At 47.2% G+C, this 16,947-nt stretch overlaps 1 protein-coding gene across 1 annotated transcript in view; it reads left to right on the top strand.

Annotated features, from left to right (window-relative positions):
* LTN1 (listerin E3 ubiquitin protein ligase 1) overlaps window positions 1–16,947 on the top strand; it is an 85,942-nt gene that overhangs the window by 28,151 nt on the left and 40,844 nt on the right. The window contains exons 9-13 of the mRNA XM_083171864.1: window positions 2,921–3,068; window positions 6,764–7,543; window positions 9,326–9,367; window positions 12,151–12,343; window positions 13,850–14,089. Of these exons, the coding sequence (XP_083027990.1) occupies window positions 2,921–3,068; window positions 6,764–7,543; window positions 9,326–9,367; window positions 12,151–12,343; window positions 13,850–14,089 (1,403 nt within the window). The remainder of the gene's footprint in view (window positions 1–2,920; window positions 3,069–6,763; window positions 7,544–9,325; window positions 9,368–12,150; window positions 12,344–13,849; window positions 14,090–16,947) is intronic.

Below are 16,947 nucleotides of genomic sequence, written 5' to 3'. Positions count from 1 at the left end.
AGGGAGAAGAGGACAAAGTGGGTTCTTTGTCACAATGCCTACTATGGGGGATCATGGCACCAGCAGCGGGGATCTGGCATTAAAGGCAGTACAGTGGCACATACTGCTAGCACCAGCAGCGGGGATCCGGCATTACAGGCAGTACAGTGGTATATACTGCTAGCACCAGCAGCGGGGATCCGGCATTAAAGGCAGTACAGTGGCACATACTTCTAGCACCAGCAGCGGGGATCCGGCATTATAGGCAGTACAGTGGCACATACTGCTAGCACCAGCAGCGGGGATCCGGCATTACAGGCAGTACAGTAGTATATACTGCTAGCATCAGCTGCGGGGATCCGGCATTACAGGCAGTACAGTGGCATATACTGCTAGCACCAGCAGTAGGGATCCGGCATTACAGGCCGTAGTGTCATACTAGCACCAGCAGCTGGGATCCGGCATTACGGTGGCATATACTGCTAGCACTAGCAGCGGGGATCCGGCATTACAGGCAGTACAGTGGCATATACTGCTAGCACCAGCAGCGGGGATCCGGCATTACAGGCAGTACAGTGGCACATACTTCTAGCACCAGCAGCGGGGATCCGGCATTACAGGCAGTACAGTGGCACATACTGCTAGCACCAGCAGCGGGGATCCGGCATTACAGGCAGTACAGTAGTGTATACTGCTAGCATCAGCAGCGGGGATCCGGCATTACAGGCTGTAGAGTGTCATACTAGCACCAGCAGCGGGGATCCGGCAGTACAGTGGCACATACTTCTAGCACCAGCAGCGGGGATCCGGCATTACAGGCAGTACAGTGGCACATACTGCTAGCACCAGCAGCGGGGATCCGGCATTACAGGCAGTACAGTGGTATATACTGCTAGCACCAGCAGCGGGGATCCGGCATTACAGGCAGTACAGTGGCACATACTTCTAGCACCAGCAGCGGGGATCCGGCATTACAGGCAGTACAGTGGCACATACTGCTAGCACCAGCAGCGGGGATCCGGCATTACAGGCAGTACAGTAGTATATACTGCTAGCATCAGCAGCGGGGATCCGGCATTACAGGCTGTAGAGTGTCATACTAGCACCAGCAGCGGGGATCCGGCATTACAGGCAGTACAGTGGCACATACTTCTAGCACCAGCAGCGGGGATCCGGCATTACAGGCAGTACAGTGGCACATACTGCTAGCACCAGCAGCGGGGATCCGGCATTACAGGCAGTACAGTGGCACATACTTCTAGCACCAGCAGCGGGGATCCGGCATTACAGGCAGTACAGTGGCACATACTGCTAGCACCAGCAGCGGGGATCCGGCATTACAGGCAGTACAGTAGTATATACTGCTAGCACCAGCAGCTGGGATCAGGCATTACAGGCAGTACAGTGGCACATACTTCTAGCACCAGCAGCGGGGATCCGGCATTACAGGCAGTACAGTGGCACATACTTCTAGCACCAGCAGCGGGGATCCGGCATTACAGGCAGTACAGTGGCACATACTGCTAGCACCAGCAGCGGGGATCCAGCATTACAGGCAGTACAGTAGTATATACTGCTAGCACCAGCAGCGGGGATCCGGCATTACAGGCAGTACAGTAGTATATACTGCTAGCATCAGCAGCGGGGATCCGGCATTACAGGCTGTAGAGTGTCATACTAGCACCAGCAGCGGGGATCCGGCATTACAGGCAGTACAGTGGCACATACTTCTAGCACCAGCAGCGGGGATCCGGCAATACAGGCAGTACAGTGGCACATACTGCTAGCACCAGCAGCGGGGATCCGGCATTACAGGCAGTACAGTGGCACATACTACTAACGCTAGCAGCAGGGAGCCGGCATTGCAGGCCATACAGTGGCACATACTGCTAGCACTAGCAGCGGGGAGCCGGGCATTACGGTGGCACATACTAGCACTAGCAGCGGGGAGCCGGGCATTACGGTGGCACATACTAGCACTAGCAGCGGGGAGCCGGGCATTACGGTGGCACATACTGCTAGCAAAACTGTCCAGGTTTAATGAATATCCATGGTTGAGCCCAGATTGTTAAATCAAAATGACTGATGCACCAAAGTGAGCTGTACTAAAGTGGCGCACGACTTCTCTATCTGAATACACAGAGCAGATCTGTTGTTCTTTATTAAATCCACTGGGGGTTTTTGTCCATGATGTTGCATGACTTCAGCGCGCGCCCCGTCTTTGGCGGACACCATTGAAAATAAGACAGATTAGACTGACTTCTATTTCGGAAGGGGAAAATGATTTCCCTCCCCTTCAGCCACATGCGAGGAATTTCGTTCTCGTGCTTCCTTTTGCATGGTACCAAGGGGAATGGGCGGCGGCGGGGGACATTCGGGCGTGGCCGCTTCAGGGCTCGCTGAGCAGTGAACGACTGCTGCTTAGCAAGCCTGGCTGAATCAGGCCCACGGGTTGGTAAATAAAGAAACGAAAAAGTTATTTCTAATCAACGCATCACATTGCAAAAATGAGAATACTAGCTATGACGGAGAGAGAATCTGGCGAGCACAAAGTATTCTCCCATTACCCGTATTTATTTACAGTATTATTAGGACGACGGAACCATTAGAGCAGTTTTATATGATATTTGCTGGCAGAAAACATGCAGCCTCGCAGGAAACATTCCAGCCCCCAAGTATTCTATTCAGCAACTTATTACATGTATTGTAATCAACCGAACGACGGACACAACTGATTGCGTTATTACTCCCTTTGGCAGGGCAGCCCCTGCCAATCAGGTTAATCCTACACATTAATAACTGGAAACTGTGCTGTAAAATGCTGCAATCCGCATACCGTAAGTGACACTGTTTATAGGCTGTTATTGGAAGTCAGCTGCTGGCTGCAATGAGTAGCAACAATGGAACTTGATTTTTTTTTGTGTGATTCTTACCCTAACAGCCTGTCCAGCGAGCGAGCCATCGCCAGCCACATGGAATACTCCGCCATTCTCACCACCTACACGGAATGCCTGCGCTTCGCCATGCAGGAAAACGCAGGGGATGGAGAGGAACACATCCGGTTCCGTCAGATGCTTATTACAGACCAAGTATGAGATGTACAGAGTCTGATATTAGTTGTGTGGGGAGACAGTGGGGCTGATAGTGCAGGGGTGTAAACATCCACATGGCAATGGCCACTCCCACGCAGAACTGGCCACACCCCTACCGCTTCTCACAATAGGTCCTTCATTGTTTTCAACTGTAGGCCTATGTGACCCTTAATCCGGATTCCAGCCCTTCTTATGTTTTTGTGTCCAAGTGGTTCCCTGATCAAGCTATTGGTCCACAAAACTACTGCTGCTGAACAGTAATATGTAATAGGGGCCAGATAACTGGTTACAGGTCTACTGAGATAACTAATAAGGATATGTGGTATATAGCCACTAGCTGTTGTCATGGCTTTCCCCACGCCCTGAGTTTCTCCATCCCACTCACATCTGTTTTTTTTTTCCTTCTGACACCCTTCCACCACTTTCTCTCCCCTTTTTATCTTTGTTTCCTGCTACATATGGTGGTATTCAATGGCGAGAGCGAGGGGGTTTTTACGGCGAGGAAAATCCATCCTTGCCATCAAAACCCCTTGCCGTATTTGATGTTTTAAGGAAATCCTCAACGTGAGAGGCCGGCGAGGATTCCCTTAAACGGTGCATTTTGTGGCGAGCTTCGCCGTTTTCACCTCAGGGAACATGCGAGGGTGGAAGATGGCGAGTGAACCTCGCTGCAGGGGGGCGTTGAATACCCTGAGGGAAAGTTATCGGCATCAGTATTGAATACTGTCCTCCGTTTTGCTCTTACCTCCTCTCTTCACCCTTCTCTTGTCTTACTCTTTTTTTTTTTTTCAACTCGTTCTCTTATCCCTCTGTGTCTATCTATTTTCCAGCCATACTGGGACATGGTTGTGAAAGTTTATTTAATTTTTTGAATAAGAATCAGTAGTAGGTGCTAGGTCCAAGGTGCATGGAAGCTCAGCAACATGATGAAATCATTTTTTATCAGCATGTGATTTTATTATATAGCTCAAACTTAACATTTATTCTCTCTCTCTCTTCATTTCTTTGTCTTTTTTTGAAAAATCCTCAGCTTTGCTCTTGTACTGCGTTCTCTCCTTTTCATGCAGTCTGTTTATCACTGTGTTCATTTTACTTTTAATCTATACTTTTGTATATTTTTGGTTAATGTTGTGATGTTGTTGTTGGAATATCGTCAGGGCTGTCTGTGTTGTACATTGTGACATGATACGCGATTGGGGACTGCCAAAAGTGTTTGGACACTGCAGATGCGTGTTACTCAGGAAGTGACACAATTGACACTGCTGGGAGGGGTCAGAGTTCAGGTTACTTGTCGTCATAGTGCCATCATTTTTATCAGCAGTCTGTTTTATTGTAGAGCAGCGATGGCTACTCTTGACACTCCAGCTTTTGCTGAACTACACATCCCAGCATGCCCTTATACAGTTTTACTATTTGGCCATGCTAAAACTGATGCAGGGCATGCTGGGATGTGTAGTTCAACTACAGCTGGAGTGTCAAGGTTAGCCATCACTGCTGTAGAGATTAGTCAGAAACATTAATTTAAAGCTTTTTTGTGGAAGATATTGAAGAGTAAGTAACTATGGGGCCGATTCAGCCCCGTCCTCAGATGGTGGGGTTTTTCACACTTGCTGGGGCGTTCTCTCAATGATGTGCTGGGCACGGTCGCTGATGTCCGCCCAGTGTATTATGGGAGTGCCCACAAAAACAGTAGGCGCCCCCATTTAATCGCTGTCCATGACTGCTACAGCCCTGAGGCTTAGGGCCAGATGTATCAAGCTTCAGAAAGTGATAAAATGGAGAATGATAAACAGCCAGCCAATCAGCTCTTACCTGTCATTTTTCAAACCCAGCCTGTGACATGGCAGGTAGGAGCTAGGGATGCCAATCCCGGGGCATTTTTTCAATCCCGGGAATTGGGATTGAAAAATGCCCAATCCCGGGATTGGCATCCCTATAAAAAATTGCCCCTGTGCCCCACACTGATTCACTTTTGGGGGGCAGAAGCAGGCGGCGGGTATTATGCGTACGGCTGGGGGAGGCCTGGTGGCTAGCGGGTTCCGGCGCCACCATCACTTACTTTTGAGGAGCGGCGTAGGGGGCAGGCGGCAGCAGTCAGGCGGCAGGTATGATGTGTGTGGATGGGGGAAGCCGGCAGGGAGCGGGTTCCGGCGCTGGTGGTGTAGCGCTGCAGCGTGACCTATGACCGAATCACGCTGCGCAGGCCGCATGCCGGGACGGGAACAGCCGGGCAGCTTCTGAGCAGGTGGTCAGATGCTGCCCGGCATTAGACTGCGCATGCGCAGTCTAACCCCAAAATGCCGGGATTGGATACTTCAATCCCGGGATTGAAATCCCGGACATTTTGGGGCTAAATCCCAGGACCCCGCCGATCCCGATCCCAGGATTAGCCACCCTAGTAGGAGCTGATTGGCTGGCTGTTTATCACTCTCCATTGTATCACTTTGTTCAGCTTGATACATCTGTTCCTAGAGATTAGCACAGACGAAGAGGACTGGACAGATATCCGACTAGGACAGCTAAAGCTTCTATCAAGACCAATATTAAAGAAAACTCTTAACGTTTACTAACGTTGGTATCTGGTTCCTGATAAATTACATATTATTTTCCCAATGTCTCCAGACCTTTGCTGGAGGAACTGTGGAAATAAAGGTGATTTTATGCTTATTTGGTGGGAATGTCCCTTTATTTTTACGGTACTTATGTACTAACTGGGCTGCCGATTTTAAAATCGGGTCCATCGCATCGCATCCGACCATATCGCATGCGATGCGATGCGATGGACCCGATTTTTCCATAGGATTCAATGTTAAAATGGACTGAGTCCATTTTAACATGGAATTCAATGGGAAAAGGGGTCCTTTTCATACCCCTACTATCCAAGTGGGCATGGAGTTGGATATATACCCGTGGCGAGCCACCGAGCCCGAAGCGTGGCGAGCCACCGAGCCCCGTGAGGGGACACAGAATACCGTCCCCTCGCGGGGCTCGCTTCGCTCGCCACGCTTCGGGCTCGGTGGCTCGCTACGCTCGCCACAGGTTTATATCCAACTCCATGCCCACTTGGATAGTAGGGGTATGAAAAGGACCCCTTTTTCCCATTGAATTCCATGTTAAAATGGACTCAGTCCATTTTAACATTGAATCCTATGGAAAAATCGGGTCATCGCATCGCATCGCATCGCATCTGATTGTATGCCTTAAGTTAAGGCATACAATCAAAAAATCGTCAGCCCAGATAATACATAAGTACCATTTTTACTTATTGGGATGAAGCCTTCTCTCTTACTGGTAGCGTGATCAATAAAAAAAAATAGTATTTTAATGGAATGGGTACTTGTGTAGTTTCACGGCACCAGCGGGGCTCGCTTTGCTCGCCCACGCTGCGGGCTCGGTGGCACGCTACGCTCGCCACGCTGTTTAAAATCAACTCCATGCCAACATGGATAGTGGAGGTATGAACTATCCATGTTGGCATGGAGTTGTTACTTTTTTGGACATATTTCGTGGCGAGCGTACACCCGGAAGTAGCATGCTGGCGCCGTGAAACTACACAAGTACCATGGAATGTAACACACTGTTTTTGATGTTAACTTCTCTATGGTGCCTGAAAATTAGAGATTTAAAAAAAAAAAGATGCATAACAAGATGGTGCAGGTACCGTTTAACCCTGTCACATCTGTCTTCCATAGCTAATCCCACTGATCGATTCCTCGTTTAAAGATCCAAAACTTCAGAACAGTCCACTCTTTGGCCAAGTAGAAGAAACCCTACGTTCCTGGGAAAGGAAAGCAGAAAGCCAAGAGGACAGCGGTGACCTTTCCAAGGCATACACCAATGTGTTGTCTTCATTTTGGGAGAGCCTGGAACATGTGTGCGTGCGGCATGTCGATGTCATTGAAGCAGAAGAGAGGGAACTAGCCGGGGTATCTGGACTTCTTCAGGTGCTGAAGAACCCAAACAGTTCCGTGAAGACTTGCAAAAAGAAGGAAGCAAAGATCCGTTTTACAGATGAAGAAGACCTTGGAAACGTAGACCTCAGAGTGGATTCTCATCCCTTGGAATCTCAGGTGGCCTTGATGGCTCTCGGTAAGGAGAGCCACCTTACTGAGCTGAGGCAGGAGCGCCTGGAGGACTTGGTTTGCAGGCTGGCGGAGCTGAGCATGGTTTATATTTCTGAGCAAGGATCTGACCGACACTTGAGGTTCTTGGCTGTCCTCCTGAGCGCCTTGCCATCCATCAGGGTGTTCCAGGTGCTCCTAGAACAAAGTCCTGGCAAGGATTTGGTGGACAAGGGCCAGCCGCAGGAAGCCGGAAATCCAGCAGTGCAGTTTCTGCATGAGAAATTAACCGTGTGGCTGCAACAAGGCAGCCGAGAAGTGGCCGATTTTTTAGTAGACATTTTGTACAGTGTTCTGTATTGCTGTCCTGAACCTTTAGAAAGAAAACTGCTTCTGAACGACTTGACAAAGGTAATTTTTAAGGGTGCTTGAACACTTAGAAACCAACAAATATATGATTTTATAGTCATTTTGGTGAGTTAGATGATTAATCCCGGGTCACGACTAGAGAAGCCAATCCCGGGGCATTTTTCCAATCCCGGGATTTGAGTTTGAAAAATCCTCAATCCCGGGATTGGCTTTCCTAATTAAAAAGAAGAAAAAGCCCCGACCGTACCGCATATTTACCTACCATATGCAGGTGGAGCCGGACTGGTGTGGGAGCTGAGCAGGAGGGAGCCAGGCAGGGGGTCGGTGCGGAGGCCAGGCAGGGGCGGTGCGGGAGCCACACAGGCAGTACAGCTGGAAGCCGGTCAGACGGGAGCCAGGTGGGCGGGGCTGGCTGACCAGGTAACGTTGTGCAGAGCTGCGGACGGGAGAAGCCAGGCAGCGTCTGTGCGGGTGCTCACACGCGGCCTGGCATTAGACTGCGCGTGCACACTCTAATACTGAGATTGAATTCCCGGCGTTTTTTGTGGCCAAATCCCTGTCTACCCGTTCTGTCGACCTGCCTCTTCAATGCTGTCGGGAAACACAGCATTGAATAGGCGCCCGCCGCTATTTCCCCAGTCGGAAATAGCGGCGGGGATTGAATACCCCCCTAAGTATCAGTTACTTAGTTCTGCAGGCAGCGATGATGTGGCCGTACCATACATAATTACTCAGCACACCGCATCTGAACCATAAACGCATTAATTGCACTGTCAAAGAATAAAAATACATTTTGATTATTAACAACTACATTGTTTATTAACATATGCAAGGCACGGGTCTGATAATATATTCCCTTCATCTATTTACCCGTGTCCTGGCCATAGATGGGGTATGGGTCATAGGGTGGACTGGATTAAGGTTGACATGACTATTGTCGACAGGGTCAAACGGTCGGCACAATCTGCAAGCATTAGGTCGAAAATGGGAAGGTCAACATGAGTTTTTCACTCCTCCCCCCCCCCCCCCCTAATGTCAACTCAGTCGACATGGACACCGTCTGTGTACTGCGTCGCTTTTTATGTGGGCCCTATGTGTTTCTGAATGGAAAAGCCCATTTAAAATTGGCTAATCGAATACCACCCTAATAGCAATACAGTCCTAAAGTCCTACAACTTTAATAGAAACGTAGGTTATGAAGTAACAAGTCCAAGTCTGTTCATTTAAAGTAATGAGGGCTCTTTTACCTCACAATCCCAATATTATACAAGATAATATCATCCATATTCAGATATATCCGGAGTCAATCCACTTGGACCAATCCTCAGTCCCTATTTTTGTGCAACATAAGGAGCAGCCTGGTTGAGTGGAAACTAGCCCATCGCTTCGAGTGTTCATTCTAGCACCCAGCACTTTGAAAAATCCTTGCAGTTCCTCCTTCCTGTCAGGGGTGTCTCTCTGCTGTGGTACTTCTCACACAGTCTGGTTTGTACTGTATGTCAATTCTGAGATAGAAACCAGACTGTTGTAGAAACACCACAGCAGAGAGTGACACCCCGGGCAGGAAGGAGGAACTGCAAGGATTTTACAAAGTGCAGGGAGCTAGAATGAACGCTAGCCTCGTCACTGCAAACCCAGTTTGCACCATGGGGCAGTGAAATTAGATATATAGATACACATTACTGAGAAGGTCAGAAGGATCGATATCCTGGAAGGAGCAGGAGTGGACCATTTGTGTAGCAAAACGAAATCGATAAACGTTGGTAATCCTCTTTTAAAATCCCCAGATACACAGCTAATGTCTGATTATTATCTCTGTTCCAGATGGACTTGCAGTGGCATGTTTTCCTGCACATCATTCGCAAGGTAATGTCTATGGTCCCTGTACCCCATATCACAGTGTGCGTTCCAGAACACTGACCCTTACCATGTAATCTGCAGCCTGTTGCTGTGTTTGCTGGGAATATCATTAATGACTGATTGCTGTGGCATTAGCAGGCTATTAATCTATGAAGAGGAAGGCAAGCTATTGTCCTATGTTATATCGACAACAATAGGTGTTAAACACACAGGCGCACAGTGTAGCCTTTTCCACAATAAAAATAAATGAAACAGTCACCGTATATCACTTGATTGACATAGATGATATTGCAATAACAGGGTTCAAAACTTGAAACGATAGCCGCCTATTCACACAATGTGACATAGGGGGCAAAGCATAAAGAGGAAATAGTGCCGATTAATCTTTGGTTAAAAGATGATCTCCAAGATGACAGCATAAAAGATATCCCCAAGGGGCAAACAGCTGGGTATAGATAGTAGCAGCAGGTTCAAATGAAGGTCCCACTCACAAGTCCGGAACAGGTGATGGTATCCTTAGATCGGCACCGCGTTGTCCACGCTGTAGGCTTCCATCTGAGAAGGAAAAGGAAAAGGTTACACTGTGCGCCTGTGTGTTTAACACCTATTGTTGTCGATATTCCATTACTTTCGGGGTATTTCTGGATGTTTACCCTTTTTGGTGATTGATATATATATATATATATATATATATATATATATATATATATATATATATATATATATATATATATAAAAATATATATGTCGCTGCACTTTGTTTAATACCGCACTTTTGTGGTACCTCCAATCCTTATTGTCCTCTGTTGCCAGATGTTTTCTGCCTAGTATTGTGTCCAAATTACTGTTGGCAGCGTTGCCATGTATAGGAAATAATATCTCCTTTCTCCTTCATAACTGCATATTCTGAGTAAGGGAAGGGCCATACCTAATGGAGCCCCATAGCAAACTTTACAGGCCCCACCACAGCTCAGGACTACTCTGTGCTGCACGGCGCCACTCTGTGCTGCACGGCGCCACTCTGTGCTGCACGGCGCCACTCTGTGCTGCACGGCGCCACTCTGTGCTGCACGGCGCCACTCTGTGCTGCACGGCGCCACTCTGTGACACTGAATGCAGATGTACCTGAGGCTACACAATGAACATAGACATACCCTCCAACATGACCCATTCCATTAGGTACAAAATGCTCTGTTCCTGGACTTGTTATTGGAGATGTGAGCCTGCAGCACAGTCCAATATTGTAATAGGGGAGCCACACCTACTGCCACCCCAAACATCACTGTCCTGGACTCACTGGCAGTTGATGTGACCCCCCCCCTTTGAATTTTGTACTGTGCTGGAGCCTCACCACTGTAACTGCCACTGGCAGGGAAGTCCAGGAACGCAGCATTTTGTAACTAATGGAATGGGTCATGTTGGAGGGTATGTGTAGGGAGATATTCAGTTAAAGACCCTTTTTCTTGCCCAGTAAATAAACTGTTTTCACATAGAGGGCCAGATACACTAAGCTTCAAAAGTGATACAATGGAGAGTGATAAACAACCAACCAATCAGCCCCTGCCTGACATTTTTCAAACACAATCCGTGACATGACCGTTAGGAGCTGATTGGCTGGCTGTTTATCACTCTCCATTTTATCACTTTTGAAGCTTAGTGCATCTGACCCAGAATCCGGATAAGCTCCCAGACCTCTGTGTTTACGGGTTCACAGTTAACAGTTTATTTTTAGATTTCTCTTCGAGTCTCCTCAGACCTTTAAAAAAAAATAATCCCTGCTAAGTGCCATCTGCGGGCTGCCTTAAGAGCTAATTGAATAGTCCTTGGGGGTCTATTAGCCCGCGGCAAATAACTGCGGCTAATTGAAATCCCTCCCTGATATAGTTCCATTAATCTTATATCGTCCCAAGTGTTAAAGATTTGGTGCAGACTAGGACCCAGCCAGAATAGATAGAAGGCAATGAAATTAGATACATGGGGAAATAACGCCCCTCTGTGAGTATAGTAACATAGTAATTAAGGCTGAAAAAAAATGTTAGTCCATCGAGTTCAACCTATTTGACTTGTACCTACTGACTTGAGTAAGTCCGTGGCCAAAAATGCCTCCAGTTTTGATTTAAATTCATTAACAGTAGTTGCTGTAACCACCCCCACCGGCAATGATCTAGTTGCTTAACATCAACTTACTGATCGCGTCTGAATAAATCCTTCCAGATATTGATGCCGGCTCACAAAGTCATATAGTTGGTATAATAAAAAAATAAGTCTATGTAATGGTGTAGTTTGTAAGCACAGAATTTATTAAACCCAATAAAAACCAAGAGCAAATAGCCGGATCCATTTCTAATGGATGTTTTAAGCACGGCACAGATATCACAGGGCATAGATGAAATCCGGATCCTCTTTCGGTCACTGGTAATATGTTTGCTTGGGGGGGGGGGGGGGTGCACCGATAGCTACCGTACCATCAATCCGTTTCAATGGGAGACCATCTTTTTAAAGTTGGTCTCCAGTCGAAATTCATTGGGTAAGAACACGCAAGAATTTCAGAAGTTTATGGGACACTAATGAGGTGCATGGCCTGCTCAAGTTTTGCTATTTGGCCATATTAAAACGGTTGCAGGGCATGCTGGGATGTGTAGTTAGCAACAGCTGGAGGGCCGAATGTTTTCCATCCCTGTCCTATGGTATCTCTGTCTGCACTAGATGATTGGGGAGGAAAATGTTATATTATTATTTTATTTGGTCTCCCTTTTTAAATGAATTTATTTGCCTTTCCTTTTAATCAGGCCTGCTCAGATCCTCTGAAACACTCCTTGATCGCTGATTGGCTGAAAGGTGATGTTTTGGGAAACAAGCTGATCTCTCTAGCAAGTGATTTGTGTACCAGTGGTCTGACGGGCAGGACGGCCCAGCCGGAGTCCCATCGCTGCGACAAATGGTCCCTGCTGAGCTTAGTTCTCTCGGAGCATGTTAAGAACGGTGAGTACAGATGATGCAATGGAATAATGTGTTACAGCAAAACATCGCTGTAATCTCACCGTAGGCGCATCGCGATGCCAACGTTACACTTTACCGTCATCATTAATAATAGTACATTGAAATAAAAGTAATGTTCCTTGGCTGAAGAAAGAGAACATCTACGATCAACAAAGGTTTTTCATAAGTGTGGATTTTCCTTATCTGCTTAGTTAAAAGGGATTGGGGAGTACTTCTTTTTGGAATACGTTCTTACTATCTTGTCTATTAATCTTTTTATACCAGTCCGTTGTGTAAATATGTAAATGCTGTAATGGTCTGTGCACTGTACATGGTCATCACAGGGCAGAAGGTTAAGTAGAGCCGGATTTATCCCAGGATGTGTCGGTTCAAATGATAAACTGATACATTAACCCCATCAGTGCTGTCTGGGCTTAAACTGACACCAGGAGGGTTTCTAGTAACTGGGTTACCCTTCTATCAGTATCAATGATCGATTTTAAATTATGGGCCGCAGGGCTCCAAATCTGCCACTCTAGTGAGCTCAGCTGAGTCAGTTGCAGTCTGTGTGACTACATTGCTCTCTGGCTTCACTATTGGATATGCTCCCTGCCAGTCATGCACATGACAGGCAGTTCCATTGGAAGGCATTCACTCCCTCCAGGACTACCATACCAGCTACCATACCAGCTAACTTTCTTTGGGAAGCCAGTCTGTGCCTGATTGTCAGATCTTTCCGACTTCTATGGGCTGCAGCCTATTGAAGCTGGCGGGTTACGGATGCATATTCAAGCTGCCGCTTGTGCCGGGTACCGGAACCTGCATGCTCCATTGTGCAGGCGTGGGGATCCAGGACACTGGAGTCTCCTCACCCTCATGGATAGGCACAGCACCCATACCTATAAAAGGTAGGAGCCATTGCTGATCAGTAATGATTTGCTGCTGTACTCACGCCACATGCTGGAGAGGGTTAACCCGGACTCCTGTCCCTTTTACCGTGACTTCTGCCCATTGTCTAGTGCCACCTGTACACTGAACTCACCCTTGCTGGCTTTATAGAGCTCCGATTTTGTAGCATTCTCTATGGTCAGCTAGGATGCCACTCGCCATACAGGTTCATTTAAATCTGGCGCTACTGCTGAAACCCAAATATATCCATACCCTTTATACACGGGACTCACTGAGAAAACTCAGTTTTAAGACTTGCGCAGCACCTGCGGGCGAGTAAGGATTCTGCGCACAACCCCATATGATTTTGCAATTAGAATTGATTATTTTACTCATTGTTTTAGAAAAATCAACATATATAGTACAGCTTCTGCCCCACCTGCAGTGCAGCATGGTTTTGTCCATTTGCTAAAAAAGCAGCCTTGCGATTAGGTCTAAATAATCCGCCAATGTCTAGGTCGACCCCCAAAAGGATACTAGAAAGGATGGCATATGCAATTATGTCTGAACAATTGTTTTTTTCATTCATTCATTCACTTTTTTATTTATTTATTTGTTTAGAGTCATTGATTGCTGAAAGCTACATGGAGAAAATGATTGATAAACTTCACTGCGCCCTGACTCAAGCCAAAGACCTCTCTGAGGCCGGTGACATTGAGCAGTCCGTGTCCTTTATCTGCGACGTCGCCTCCAACTTCTTCCGTTCAGTTAAAAACTGCTTGCAGATGCCGTCAGCGGAGGACCTGCTCCTTACCGTCTTCCAGCTGTGTGCCCAGCCAGCCGATGCCGCTCACTTATCAGGTAGAAGCACACTGTGATATCGGTATAACACAGAAGTAGTAATGTGGTGCATACACAGATAGTGCTTGGTGCACTGCTCACCTCTAGCTGCACCACACTGTAATATCGGTATAACACAGAAGTAATAATGTGGTGCATACACAGATAGTGTTGGTGCACTGCTCACCCCTAGCTGCACCACACTGTGATATTGGAATAACACAGAAGTAATAATGTGGTGCATACACAGATAGTGCTTGGTGCACTGCTCACCCCTAGCTGCACCACACTGTGATACCGGAATAACACAGAAGTAATAATGTGGTGCATACACAGATAGTGCTTGGTGCACTGCTCACCCCTAGCTGCACCACACTGTGATATCGGAATAACACAGAAGTAATATGTGGTGCATACACAGATAGTGCTTGGTGCACTGCTCACCCCTAGCTGCACCACACTGTGATATCGGTATAACACAGAAGTAGTAATGTGGTGCATACACAGATAGTGCTTGGTGCACTGCTCACCTCTAGCTGCACCGTGCTGTGATATCGGAATAACACAGCAGTAATAATGTGGTGCATACACAGATAGTGCTTGGTGCACTGCTCACCCCTAGCTGCTCCACACTGTGATATAGGAATAACACAGAAGTAATAATGTGGTGCATACACAGATAGTGTTGGTGCACTGCTCACCCCTAGCTGCACCACACTGTGATATAGGAATAACACAGAAGTAATAATGTGGTGCATACACAGATAGTGCTTGGTGCACTGCTCACCCCTAGCTGCACCACACTGTGATATAGGAATAACACAGAAGTAATAATGTGGTGCATACACAGATAGTGCTCGGTGCGCTGCTCACCCCTAGCTGCACCACACTGTGATATCGGAATAACACAGAAGTGATAATGTGGTGCATACACAGATAGTGTTGGTGCACTGCTCACCCCTAGCTGCACCACACTGTGATATAGGAATAACACAGAAGTAATAATGTGGTGCATACACAGATAGTGCTCGGTGCGCTGCTCACCCCTAGCTGCACCACACTGTGATATCGGAATAACACAGAAGTGATAATGTGGTGCATACACAGATAGTGTTGGTGCACTGCTCACCCCTAGCTGCACCACACTGTGATATCGGAATAACACAGAAGTAATAATGTGGTGCATACACAGATAGAGTTGATGCACTGCTCACCCCTAGCTGCACCACACTGTGATATCGGTATAACACAGAAGTAGTAATGTGGTGCATACACAGATAGTGCTTGGTGCACTGCTCACCTCTAGCTGCACCACACTGTGATATCGGAATAACACAGAAGTAATAATGTGGTGCATACACAGATAGTGCTTGGTGCACTGCTCACCCCTAGCTGCACCACACTGTGATATCGGAATAACACAGCAGTAATAATGTGGTGCATACACAGATAGTGCTTGGTGCACTTCTCACCCCTAGCTGCACCACACTGTGATATCGGTATAACACAGAAGTAGTAATGTGGTGCATACACAGATAGTGCTTGGTGCACTGCTCACCTCTAGCTGCACCACACTGTGATATCGGAATAACACAGAAGTAATAATGTGGTGCATACACAGATAGTGCTTGGTGCGCTGCTCACCCCTAGCTGCACCACACTGTGATATCGGAATAACACAGCAGTAATAATGTGGTGCATACACATATAGTGCTTGGTGCACTTCTCACCCCTAGCTGCACCACACTGTGATATCGGTATAACACAGAAGTAGTAATGTGGTGCATACACAGATAGTGCTTGATGCACTGCTCACCCCTAGCTGCACCACACTGTGATATCGGAATAACACAGAAGTAATAATGTGGTGCATACACAGATAGTGCTTGGTGCGCTGCTCACCCCTAGCTGCACCACACTGTGATATCGGAATAACACAGAAGTAATAATGTGGTGCATACACAGATAGTGTTGGTGAATTGCTCACCCCTAGCTGCACCACACTGTGATATCGGAATAACACAGAAGTAATAATGTGGTGCATACACAGATAGTGTTGATGCACTGCTCACCCCTAGCTGCACCACACTGTGATATCGGTATAACACAGAAGTAGTAATGTGGTGCATACACAGATAGTGCTTGGTGCACTGCTCACCTCTAGCTGCACCACACTGTGATATCGGAATAACACAGAAGTAATAATGTGGTGCATACACAGATAGTGCTTGGTGCACTGCTCACCCCTAGCTGCACCACACTGTGATATCGGAATAACACAGCAGTAATAATGTGGTGCATACACAGATAGTGCTTGGTGCACTTCTCACCCCTAGCTGCACCACACTGTGATATCGGTATAACACAGAAGTAGTAATGTGGTGCATACACAGATAGTGCTTAATGCACTGCTCACCCCTAGCTGCACCACACTGTGATATCGGAATAACACAGAAGTAATAATGTGGTGCATACACAGATAGTGCTTGGTGCGCTGCTCACCCCTAGCTGCACCACACTGTGATATCGGAATAACACAGAAGTAATAATGTGGTGCATACACAGATAGTGTTGGTGCACTGCTCACCCCTAGCTGCACCACACTGTGATATCGGAATAACACAGAAGTAATAATGTGGTGCATACACAGATAGTGTTGATGCACTGCTCACCCCTAGCTGCACCACACTGTGATATCGGTATAACACAGAAGTAGTAATGTGGTGCATACACAGATAGTGCTTGGTGCACTGCTCACCTCTAGCTGCACCACACTGTGATATCGGAATAACACAGAAGTAATAATGTGGTGCATACACAGATAGTGCTTGGTGCACTGCTCACCCCTAGCCTGCACCACACTGTGATATCGGTATAAC

The sequence above is a fragment of the Crinia signifera genome, chromosome 2 (genome assembly GCF_055691185.1).
Source record: "Crinia signifera chromosome 2, ASM5569118v1, whole genome shotgun sequence".
Lineage (NCBI taxonomy): Eukaryota > Metazoa > Chordata > Amphibia > Anura > Myobatrachidae > Crinia > Crinia signifera.
This window is presented reverse-complemented; position numbering and strand designations above follow the sequence as displayed.